The sequence below is a fragment of the Lemur catta genome, chromosome 14 (assembly GCF_020740605.2).
Source record: "Lemur catta isolate mLemCat1 chromosome 14, mLemCat1.pri, whole genome shotgun sequence".
NCBI lineage: Eukaryota > Metazoa > Chordata > Mammalia > Primates > Lemuridae > Lemur > Lemur catta.
Window position 1 is genome coordinate 15,122,703 of NC_059141.1, and position 12,672 is coordinate 15,135,374.

A 12,672-nucleotide genomic window follows, 5' to 3' on the forward strand; every position below is an offset into this window, starting at 1 on the left:
GTGCTAAATGCCACTGAATTGTTCACTTTAAAATGGTTAATTTTATATTGTGTAACTCATACTTCAGTGAGTTATCCTTAAACATATAGGCAATGCAGGAAAGAAAAAAGGAAATGAAAACCATCTGTAATTACACGGTTATGCGTGAACCAGCAGTAACACGTTAGTGCACGTCCTTCCTGGTGGTTTTCTCCATATTCCCACGCAGACCCCGATCTACTCTTCAGCCCGATGCCCTCAGGGCTGATGGCTCAGGGCTGGATTTCTTCCCTCCTCCTGTACCCCCCTAAGGATGAAGGGGTGGCTTTTCCTGTTTCACCCAGCGGTGCCTCACTTCATGTGGACATCTCTTTGCTTTGCAGAGCTCTACTGGACGGCCCCGGAGCTGTTGCGGCTCCCAGAGGTGCCGCGGTCGGGTACCCCAAAGGGAGACGTTTACAGCTTTGCCATCCTGATGTGGGAGCTGATCCAGCACCCAGACCACGGGCCCTTTGACGACCTCGATGAGGCACCAGCTGGTAAAGGGGGAGAGTTAGTTGGCTTTTGTTGTGTGGGTTGGCTTTGAAATGTTTGCCAAACTCTTGGCAATCTCTGATCTATTTTCTGTCTCTATAATTTTGCCTTTTCCAGAGTGTCACATAAACAGAATCAAACAGTATGTAGCCTTTTCAGATTGGCCTCTGTAACTTAGTAATATGCATTTAAGACTCATCCATGTTGTGGTACCCACAATATTTTTATACCAAAACACGTATATATTATTCTCAATATATTATTTCTTTTACAACATCTGGTTAAGCAGAATCTTAAAAAAATATCAGTAGAAGCCAATAAGGAAATGAAAGAAAATAGGTTTACAAAATTGGACAGAGAAGCAGAACACGATGGTAACATTTATTATTTGTTAAAATAGCTTTTCTCTAATGTATTATATGGAATGCAAAATCGCATAGAGCATTCTTTGGGGATTTGCAACACCAAATGCTTATACATTTTTGAAATCATATGGAGGTATGTATTATCTCAAGAAACGGTCTGTTTTAAAATCTTCATTTAAAAACAGATGAATTAGGAGGGTGCCTCTATGTTGTACACTAGAATTCTTCATTTTCCAGGAGAATCAGAGTATTTTTATCAAAATATCCAGACTTCTCTGGAATTCCAATCTGTTCTAGGACTTACTTTTTAAATTTAAGAGCACAATTACTGCTTAAAGTGACTGTACTAAGTGGTGCAAAGCTCAGACATTGGGCTATCTCAACCCAAAATGAATTTCAGAAATCATCAACCAAATCAAAGACCCCAGGGCGTCAGTTCCACTGCGCCCTTCCCTGTGTGAGGAGAAAGGCAATGAAAAGATCCTGCTCATGGTGACGGCATGTTGGGATGAGTCTCCAGAGAAAAGGCCCACTTTCCCGTCTATCAAGAAGACTTTACAAGAAGCCAGTCCCAAAGGGTGAGTTAGATGTGCAACAGACATTTTCTCTTAGTCATTTAATCATTGGAATTTTAAAATTATACGGCCATGATTGGTTCTATGTGACTCATTCCCGTCATTCCTCCATTCCTCCATTCATTCATTCATTCATTCATTCACCATCTACTCAATGCCTGCCACATGCAAAGCCTTGTGCTACGTACTGGTTAAAGCAGAATGTGAAATGGCCCCTTTATTTCATACATATTACAAAAATGTATTTGATGCTGTGATTCTACTGTCTTCTTTGTCCATTCCAGAAATCACTAATCAATCAAGGTCTTCTTCCCCAGGGAGTTCTGGCATGGCCTGAGAATCTGTTTCAATCAGCATTCCCAGGGTCATGACTAGCAAATTGGGATTGGATTGGGGGATTAAAAATTATCTACTACCCTTAGAGTAGGTATAACTTAAATTATGCATGCCTTTCAGACAATTTTCTCAATGGTAGCTTCCTTCACACCAGTTAATTATATCATCTTTTGGCACATTGAATATATGAAGACATCACTATGTCAGAGGTAGCTTGTGTTGGTAGAAAGAGTCCCCGGGCTGGGAGTCAGGTGTCTACTCCTAATTTGGCCACTTGGCTATGCATTGTTAACAAAATTAGCCTGTACTCTGCATTTTCCAGATCATTGTATTATAGTTCTGAAAAATTTAAAACTTTTTAATATTTTTTAAAAGTGAAAAATTATTTATATTTATGATGTACAATATGATGCTTTGGTATACACTTTGTGGGATGTAAATCAAGCTAATTAGCATAATGGTACATCTCAGTTGGTTGATATGTCCTGACTTTTTACTCAGAAAATATGGTCCTGGTGTGAAGACAGGTCTATTTTCCTATGTGAGTCTCAGCCTCCTCATCTGAAAGATGAGGAATATAAATGGGTTCTCTGAAATCCCTTCTAAAACAAAAAGCCTACAGGATCTAGAAGTGCCCCTTACATTGGACAATCTGAAAAGAAAAGAATGACTCTTCCCCAAATCTGCATTTTCAATGGGACAGAGACTATTGGGAGGTGGGGGAAAGGCCATTAAGGCCACCATTTGTTGAGTGCCTGTGGGTGCCAGACACAGCCCTGGACACTTTGCACACGTTATCTCCCCAAAATCCTCAGCACAACCCTGTGAGGTCTGTATTATTTATTATCCCCACTTTCTGGATGAGTAAATGGAGGCTCAGAGAAATGAAGGGTGCAGCTGAAGCTCCCAGAGCTGCTGAAGGGCAGGCTCTGTCCTGCCACGTGGCCTCATTGCCATTGTCATTTCCCTGCTGTCCATTGGCAACCCTTCAGTAGGAAACCTTAAGGGTGAGAAATGGTTTCTTGGAACGTGTACCTGGAAGTTGTGTTCCACTGTGGTCTTAAGGTTCTTGGAAGAAGATGTTAATGTTTGTGTTCTTTTCAAGCCACGTGAGCATACTGGACAGCATGGTGAGCAAGCTGGAAGTGTACACCAATCGCCTGGAGGAAGTGGTGGCAGAGAGGACCAGCCAGCTGATGGCAGAGAAGAGGAAGGTGGAGAAGTTTCTGTCCACAATGTTGCCCAGGTACTACCAAGCACTGGGGCCCTTGACAAGGAAATCCAGGGAGTGGCTCTGCATGGAGTGATTATTTCATGGTTCTTTTCCTAAGAGGATGCCATGTCCTTCAGAGAGGGGTCCAGCATTTTGTGTGTAATCTGGTACACTGTAAAGGGAGATAGAGGCAAATCCGTCTGAATCCAATGGGAATAGAAGTGGGTCTTTTACCTGGAAGGCGGTGGATACAGCAACAGGAAGGAGGCCACTAGATGGCGCTCTAGTTCCATGACTCCGGCCAGTTGCTAACTCCGCAGTATTTCATACTGTACGAGCAAAACATTTGCACGGTGCAGTATGTAGCCATGACTGCACATTAAAAAATCGTTTCCTCTTTGGCTTTGTTTTCACCTGTCCACTTTCTCAACACTTGGAAGAAGCATTTGCTGTTAAAATTCCTGTGCACTTCTTGCATGTCTTGACCAAAGAAACAGAAGCAGGAATTTTGAATGTGAGATTTGTTGACTGAAATAAAAATACTGATTTATGGATTGGTGCATGATTACATTTGCTTCCACGTCTGCAGATCACGTCTTTACAATCAAACTCTATAACCAATATATACAGGGAGAAAATCCTTTTTGTAAAGGCATTTATGTGACTTGCTTCTCTGTTATCCCCCGCCCCAATTTATACCGACCAATTATAATAAAATATCTCTTTAGAGAAAATGGAGGTGGAGAAATGGAGGTCAAAAGAATTCCTCCAGATGATGGGTTTTGTTAACCAAAAACCTAGCCATTGAAGCAAAAGGACCTACAAGGGCAACTTTGCAGGGGTCTGTAGGAGATGAGATGAATAAGATCTTGTTCAGAATGATTCCTTCCTTGGTTTCAGCTTCATTGGAGAACAACTCATAGCTGGAAGGTCCGTGGAACCAGAACATTTTGAGTCTGTGACAATCTTTTTCTCTGACATCGTTGGATTCACAAAACTCTGTTCTCTCAGCTCCCCCTTGCAAGTTGTCAAGCTCCTCAATGACCTGTACAGTTCGTTTGATCACATCATTATGGCGTATGATGTGTACAAGGTGAGACGCCCGGCTGCTGGCTGGCAAGGCACACATGTTGCTTGTCGGCTGTCTCGGGGGCGTGACTGAGGACTGGACTGACCCCAGACGTCAGCCAGGAGGAAGGCTCCATTTCAGTCTGTGTCACTTCGTGGCAGAAACTCAATATTTTATTCCTGTTTGTTTTCTTGGAAAAGGTCTTGATTAGTCCCAGGTGTATGTATTTGTCAAGAATCACCAGGCGTTCCCCCTGTTTCCTTCCATTATTTTATCTCTCAGTAAACACTTCCCTGAAAGAGGCATTGACCTGCTAATTGCTGATTCCTCCCCTTCCCTCCTGAATATATTTCCTTCAGAGTCAGAGAGGCTCATGTTTACTCTCCTTTAGTGGTTGTCTTTGGATCTTGCATGGGTCTTACTTCCGTTAGCACAATCCTTAGCAATTTAGGGTAAAGATAGACTCCCAAGGTTAAACTCTCAGGCTCGTGGCTAAAGGGGAGACAGCAACACTTACCTGCCTGGTGCCTGTCTGGGAGGTATGTGAATATGGTCATCTAGAGTAAAAAACAATTTTTGGTGGGGAAGAGAGCAAAACCAGCAAAATTTGGCTTCATTCAAGTGGTGGTGATGATGGCTGCTTTGTGTGTTTTCTGACTCTTCAGATGGGGTCGGATCGTGACTGCCGGGACAGTTCTGTGTGCCTGTGCTCACATATTCCTGGGGGTCGGAAACGATGCACCAGCTCTGACCCCAATCTCAAGGCTCTGCCTCTCTGCCTGTGGTCCCAGGGTCCAGTGAGATTTGGGGGACAGTGTGGTCATATCTTGGTGACACAGTGACACGTCCTCAATGGTTATCCGCAGTGTTTCCCACAAATGATGTCTGTGTTCGAGGGTGAAAGAAAGGATGGTATGGATAACCTTTAAAAGAAGATCACATACACCCAACAAAACTGGAACCTGCCCTGCTTATGAGGGTGTCTTCTGTGATTTTCTTCTTAGTGTTAACTTCTCCGTTATGTTTTGCTTGAGCTAATATTAAAATGAATTTGTATTTCTAAAGGAAGTTCTCATGGTGGGGAGAGGTAGCCTATAAGCAGGCTAGACTTGTCAACTAGTTGACTTTGTGTAATTTTGGGGTAACCAGGAGATAGGTGTTTTACTGCCTGGCTACTGCCTGAAATTTCACTTTTACCATGTTATCTTTGGATTCAGCTAAAATGCACATATATCCAGAAAGGGCTGTAACTTCAAGCTTCTCCTTGTCATTTATTTCTGTATTGTGAATGAAGGATCTGAAAGGTGACCTGATTAGGAGGATTGGGGGAGAAGAGGACAGATCAGGCAGACACATACATTTATATACATATGTATGAGTGGATACATTTTGTATTATGTCCAGTGCATACATATGTGTAAATGATGTAAGAGCCCCTGTGTGGGGTGAGGACACTTCAGGTTGTGTATGATGGATTCCATTTGATGGATCCACTGGATTCTTCAAGATTTTCCCCATCAGTACACTGCTGCCTGTCTGGCTGCTTCTGAGCTTGGGCTGGGGAAATACAGTCACCACCACTATGGGACTTGGGAGGAGGCCTCAGGGAAGGAAGGCTTTGCAGGAAAACCAGGACAAGGGCAGGGAGTGGAGGAAATGCTGGGACTTGCTTGGGATGGAGATCAGGGAGTACAGCATCTCAACGTATGGGAGTCAAGGCTGGGGACAAATGAGGGACCTTGGTCTCTGACCCCACCCCCACTCTTGGCTTCCCTCTTGGAAAACGAAGGTCACTTTGTTGCTTTATTTTCAGGTCGAGACCATTGGAGATGCATACATGGTGGCCAGTGGGCTTCCCATCCGCAATGGAACCCAGCATGTGGATGAGATTGCCACCATGTCCCTGCACTTCCTCAGTGCCACCATCCACTTTCAGATTGGGCACATGCCCGAGGAGAAGCTCAAGCTCCGGATTGGCCTCCACACAGGTAGATGGACCTGATGGCAGGTGGCCATATGGTCCAGGTATGGCGACAGGTAGTTCTGGGTTCGAGTTCTAGGTCCAAGGCTTCTAGGCACCCGGATGTGGGATGGTAACATCTTCGGGGGAAATAAATGATTGAATTGTCTCTACATGTGTCATTCTAGTTAGCTAGGTTGCCTGGTAACAACAAGGGCACATAACAGCTCCAAGGTGTTGAACCAAAAATAAAGAGGAGACCCCAAACCAGGGCCACCGTAAGGGGCTACTTTCCCTCCATGCCTCTGTGTCAAGTGCCCTTTGACATGTTCTGTGTTTGTCAACTCAGGGGCATGTGATCTGTGCAGAACTGGCCCAACGCTTGGTTTAATGCTTTTCTGTCACTGTATCGAAATTCTTTATAATCTGTGAACAAAGGGTCCCGTATTTTCATTTTGCACCAGTCCCCACAAATGACTTAGGCAGTCTTGCTCCTACCTCTCCTTCAAGGCTCAACTAAAATAAAACCTGATCCCCAATCAGAAGTAATTACTCCCATATTCCTGCTGCTTTTGGCTTTGTTTATAGCTCAAGTTCACGAACAAATAACACGGTCATTTATTGATCATGTCGCTTTCCACCAGGAGTCTGTGGGTTCTATAGGTTGCCTCTTTGTGAACCCTAAGACATATTGCCATGCTTTGCCCCAAGAGGACACTTAAGAACTATTTGTTGAACTGCATTTATTGACTCAATGTGCATTGTGGTGTCCCACGTTGGGACGTGCAGACTGGTTATGCCCTTTGCTTCTCCGTTCCTCAGGTCCTGTGGTGGCTGGTGTGGTGGGCATCACCATGCCCAGATACTGTCTGTTTGGGGACACTGTGAACGTGGCATCCAGAATGGAGAGCAGCAGTTTGCGTGGGTATCGTTGTCAGTACTTCGTAGACACAATACTGCTGTCCCTCCAGTCCCCTATCTTTAACTGGGGGATATTTTTAGAAGACACATTTGCATTCTGTCTACGGTTTTCCATATGGAGAATAAGATCATTATCCACTTCAGGCAACACTGATCACAAGCTTTGTAGACGGGGCTTCACTGTGCTCGCCGTGTAAATACACCTGGCTTCCTCCTTCCGAGGCTGTCTGTTCTAAGCAGCCACACACACATGTAATACAATCATTTAAATGAAGAGCAGAAGTCAGAAAACCTTCTCTGTGCAGGGCCAGATGGTAACTATTTTAGGTGTCAGGGGCCAGAGAGTCTCTATCACAACTACTTAACTCTTCGATTGTAGCTTGAAAGCAGCTGTAGACAATACATAAATGAATGGGCATGGCCATGTTCCAATAAATCTTTATTTGTAAACATAAGCAGTGGTCTGGATTTGGCCCGTGGGTGGTAATTTGCCCATCCCTGATGCAGAGTATATTCTTGGTGGTGCAGAAGAAATCTACAGCCAGCAACTCCAGGGAACATCACATTTTTTGCTTTATAGAAATTTTATTGCATTGACTATCTCTAGACACATTTATGCCATTTACCGGTCAAGACATGTAAAAAAGAATTACTCAGTGATATAAGTTTTAAAGAGTTGAGGTTAATATTGTTTTGAGTTTGTAAATTTCCCACAATATATAAAAACACACGCACAATATTTTTCCCTCTGATTACTTCATTGTCTAAGTTAACCAAGTCTCAAACGCAGATTTAAACGTCTCTCAGATTTAACTTTTTCTGTCTTCTAAGTAAAGGTTTTTAGAATACACTTTTAAAGGTAGAGTTGGTTATATAGGCTCCAAACCTGATTCTAGTTGCGTTTCTGGTTACAAACTACATTTTCAGTAATATGTCCTGGGTCTGGTACTGTCCCAGGAAGCCCAGTGAACTTCCATTCATGGGAATTACCAACTCGCAAACTGAATCAGTTCTCCTTCCTGCTTCTAGACTGAACATACTACGGTTTGAGCAGCACTGAACAGTGTCTCAGCAATGCCATCAGGCCAGGGGGTCTCAGCCTAAATGTCCCAGACTTTGGAGAGGTTGTCTGTGTCTTGCTTAGTGCGAAGTCCTGCAGGATAGGTTCCCTCTCCAGGGAAAGCCCCCTCCCCCCCACTGACGAGTTTGTAACGAGGCAATGACTGGTTTGTGGCAGCTCTCCGGATCCAGGTCTCTCAGAGCACTGCAAGCGCCCTGCTGGCATCGGGAGGGTACGATTTGCAAAAGAGAGGCACCATTCCAGTCAAGGTAAGACGGGGCCAGCTGCGCCCCACCTAGCCCTGCCCCGTTTGGGTCTCTGATGCGGAAGTCGAGGGACTTGGTGGGATGAATGTGTCATCCCAGAGTGATGCAGAGAGACCTCAAAGGTCTCTCTGGAGGCTCTCGTGACTGCCAGCCTTCTTCCTTCAGTTCCCTCAAATAGTCAAACATGGAACCTCAGAAAGAGAACACCTTAGTCCCCCCTGGACCACCCCCTTATGGGGTGCCCCCTGTCTCTGTCACAAATGGTCGCCTGGCTTCCTCTCAAACACCCCAGCCCAGTTCCTCACACAGAGCAGCAGCAATACAAGCCCAGGAATTATAATGTCCCCTTTCCTCTGTGTCCCCTCACCTGAGTCCCCTCACCTGAGTCTAAAGTGCTCAGGTAGAGGGCAGGAAGTCCACAGGTTGGCCTTGGAGGTACTAGAACCTCACCTCTATATGTTAAAAAATTCCATCCCTTTTCCTTCATCCCGGCCTGGGTCTGTCACTAAAATGTGCCACGGCACATGCTCGTCCTTTGGAGCACCCTTGCCGGGGGCGGCCGAGGGGACACGTTCGCGGTGGGAGGGGTGGGTGGTTACTGTGACGCTGGAGGGGAGCACAGGGGAAGCGAGTGGCAACAGCTCCCCCATCTGCCGAGCCTGCCCCAGGCCCACTGTGTCCAGTCAACAGGCCTCAGGTAAGACGAAGACTTTTCTAGAAGGCAGCAGGGTAGGTCCAGCTTGGATCCTGTCCTGCCACTCCCTTGCTGCCTGATTCGGGGGCTCGGTTTTGATGCATGCAAACGGGAGTGGTGACAGTACTGCCCTGCAAGGGCGGATGCGACGAGTGAAGGTGGACATGTATGGGGGGTGCTCCCCCTGGTGCCCAACTCATGCTGAGGGTTCAACAGATTTTATTATTTTTTTAAAAAAAGATTTTCTTTGCAACAAGCTGTAGTCTCCGAGGGTCCTCGCCCCCAGGCCGTTGCTGGCAGCCCGCGGGGCTTACAGCAGAGCCTAGAACATCCTCGGATTGCGTCTGTTAGGAGACCCTTCCTTGGGGGGCAGCTGCGGGGCCCACCCTGCGCTTCCCCAGCGCCGGCCTTGGCCTCCCACAGGGCAAAGGAGAGCAAACAACTTTCTGGTTGAAAGGCAAGGAAGGCTTCACTATCTCACTCCCCGAATTTACCGAGGAAGAAGCTCCAGTCCCAGAGATCCTGTGAGGTGAGTATTGTCTTTCAAGGTGTGTGTGGAGTCACAGGAAAGTCCACCCTTGGTTGGGACACTAAATATCCCATTTATGAGGTGCAGTTCTGGGGTATGAGCCAAACCCCCCACTAGGGGGCGCTGTCTAGCCGGCCAGCTCTTCCTACCCCAGTGCCGGCCCCCAGCGCAGTGTGGACGCTGAAGACCGTGAGCTCATTTCCTGGGGGCCGGGGCTGGGCTCTTGCTCCCAGCCCTGTGTGACTGCCCCAGCTGCCAGATACTTCCAGCCCATTAACTCCTGAATTTGCAGTGGACCCAGTTTCCTTCTGGGAGAGGCGAAGCAGGCCCTGCCCTGCCTTTCGGTGGCTGCACCCTATCCCTTGGTGCTCATTTTCCGTCAGCTAATTAGCTTGCAAGGAGATGCGAGACCCTTTCTGAAGGCATCTCGGCAAGGTGTTCAGGCAAAAGAGCCCTAAGGTGTGAGCAGTCCCTGAAATCCAACAGGGCCACCCGAGGCTGTTCAAGCTGGAAGGCCTGGTTCTGAGCCCTGAATTCCCAGGAGCCTACAGCTTCTGAATGCATAATGTCCCGTTCTCAACTTATTGCTTAATTTCTTTCTTATCCACTGAGCAAAATCTCTTGCAGTCAAGGCTTGAATTTTAAGTGGAATGTTTCATTCAGTTATGAAGAGTTTATTTTTAAAAAAAAATCTCCAGCAAAGACAAATCATCCATTCCTTCTATGAATTTTCCCTTCTACACAAAGAAGAGGATGCCATGTTGTTTTGTGGCGTGGTTCTTTTAATAGTTACTGAACCATTAATGTATTTATAGTACTTCTTTCTTCATCTCTTGCAACTCCTCACATTCCGATATCTTCTGTATGGTTGCTCCTGAATACGGCACAGCAATGTGAATGAAATACTATTTGAGACCTTTTCCTATTGAACTTGCCATGATTGAGGGAGTGAGAACCAATGAGACTAGGAATATTTTCTTTCTTGCTGGACCTCTGAGCTGCCTTTGTGGAGATATTTTTGAGTTCTGTACTGGGAAATAAACTACTTTGGGGTTTATTAAAGGCCTTTGATACCAAATTTCATAAAAGGTTTTATAATACAATTCTATTTTCATTGTGTTAGGCTCTGCTCCTCCCCAAAGGCCTTCAGCATCAAGACTGATGCTTAGAAGGAGAGAAGGCAGAAGGCATTAATGTGAGGGGCAGAGGGGAGTTTTCCCCTGCTACTCCAGCATGGAGACAGTGGACCAAAATTTATCTTCTCATGCTCCATAACTTCTTCTCTTGTTTGGGATCATGGCTTCTGGACCCCAAACACTTTGTTCAACCATGAAGGGAAACAAGGCCACCTATACTGTAAGGCCTCTTAGAGAGCTGAGCCAGTCTCCATCCATCCGTGTATCCATCCATCCATCTATCCACACATCCATCCATCCATCCATCCATCCACAGATCTATCCATCCACACATCCATCTATTCATATGAACATTTCATTAATTCAAGGAGTATTTATTAAGCACTTACTCTGTGCCAGCTGTCACAGTGGGGGGACACAAGAGAATATGACACTTCCCTTGATCTTTAGTTTGCAGTTTAGTTAGGGAGAAGGAAGCATAAATGGTAGTTATGCAATATTAAGGACAAATAGAGCTATGTACAAAAGTGTAGAGGTAACAGCAATCCATTAATTAGAAAATGATAGATGGATGAAGGAATGGGGCCAGATAAGGCAGCGGTCTATTATTGTCTCATCTTTATATTTGTATTAAATGTGTGCATATCTGTTTCCTTCCAGCCCTAGCCCACATGCTTACATAAGTTATGTTCATATAATAAAGACTTTGTTACTTCTGCCGTTTTATTGAACATTATAAGCATTTGGCATCCAGACACACCTACACATAAAACCATACATATACATGTGTGTATACACAGACATGTGCACACACGTGCAAATATATATATGTGTACCCATATACACATATATCCACAGGCATACATACACATGTCTATGTATATGGAGAGACAAAGAGAGAGAGAGAGAGGGAGAGAGTCTTCAGGGATCATATCCAGGAATTTCGATAAGAGCAGTTTCCTAAATCTATATCCAGCGTTTTTTCTATGTCAACCAAGGATACCTAGGGGAGAATGTACTTTTCCTCCTTCTCTTAATGTCTGTTTTATGTTTAGCACTAATGAGAATTTACAAAAGAGATTGTTTTGAGAGCACTTTCTCTTAATTTCTCAACAGAGAGGTTATTAAACAAGAAGGCCAACTAAACATCACAGGGCTCTTAGTCAACATTAAGTCAAAACACATCCAGTTGCTGCTGAGAGCCATTAGGGCTTTATGGATAGGGATGGCCCAAGAGACATTTCCCCCACAAATGTTAATCATGCAAAGTGGCTTTCCCTCCTTGCATCAGAAACCCAACACTGGAGTTTTTGAAATGTAAATGTAGGACAGAATAATTAAAAGTCTTTGGTATACATGTGAGTCTAACAAGCTTTAGTTGTAGATACCCCTGGGAGGGTTGAGGAATTGGCTGTCCACATGATATATTAACACTATAAACTGTAGTCATAGGTTACTTACTTTAGGCATTTTATTTATTCCATAGCACCAGGTAGAGATACAACATCATAAAACATAATGAGAAAATAAAGCAAAACTAATACAACATTGTTTTGCTCTGACAGCTAAGGGTTTATGGATATGGCTACGATACACTATTTAAGAGTTTTTGACTAGAACCAATAAAATATGTATTCTGTTTTTCCTGACTAAAAAAACTGAACGTTTACAAAAAGAAGAGATCCCAAACTGGCTGGGAGCACCAGCTTAGAGACCAAGTTTAGACTACAATGGGTCATTTTTACTCTAGCCTATTGCTACACAAATATGTACTTCATGTCTCCAGAGATCTGATAGCTAATTTAATTTCTGACTTCAACAAAAGTTAAAAGAACCATCAAACTGCGGATTGCAAAACTTCTCAAATATGTTAAATACAGAAAGACAAACTGATGTGTTGTTTTCAAATGATAAGCCCTTGGATTAAGTCTGCACATGACTAAGAAAAGACCTTAGAACTCGGGCTTTTCCTATCACACTCCAGCAACTCTCTACTGTGATTGGTTCATTCAGTTTTTATTTTGTTGACAATGCC

At 44.5% G+C, this 12,672-nt stretch overlaps 1 protein-coding gene across 1 annotated transcript in view; it reads left to right on the top strand.

Moving 5' to 3' along the window:
* The window catches only part of LOC123649869 (guanylate cyclase 2G-like), a 30,020-nt gene extending 20,520 nt beyond the window's left edge, over positions 1–9,500 (top strand). The window contains exons 14-21 of the mRNA XM_045568136.1: positions 363–518; positions 1,279–1,456; positions 2,895–3,035; positions 3,903–4,095; positions 5,885–6,059; positions 6,854–6,952; positions 8,190–8,281; positions 9,396–9,500. Of these exons, the coding sequence (XP_045424092.1) occupies positions 363–518; positions 1,279–1,456; positions 2,895–3,035; positions 3,903–4,095; positions 5,885–6,059; positions 6,854–6,952; positions 8,190–8,281; positions 9,396–9,500 (1,139 nt within the window). The remainder of the gene's footprint in view (positions 1–362; positions 519–1,278; positions 1,457–2,894; positions 3,036–3,902; positions 4,096–5,884; positions 6,060–6,853; positions 6,953–8,189; positions 8,282–9,395) is intronic.
* The last annotated feature ends 3,172 nt before the right edge of the window (positions 9,501–12,672 follow it).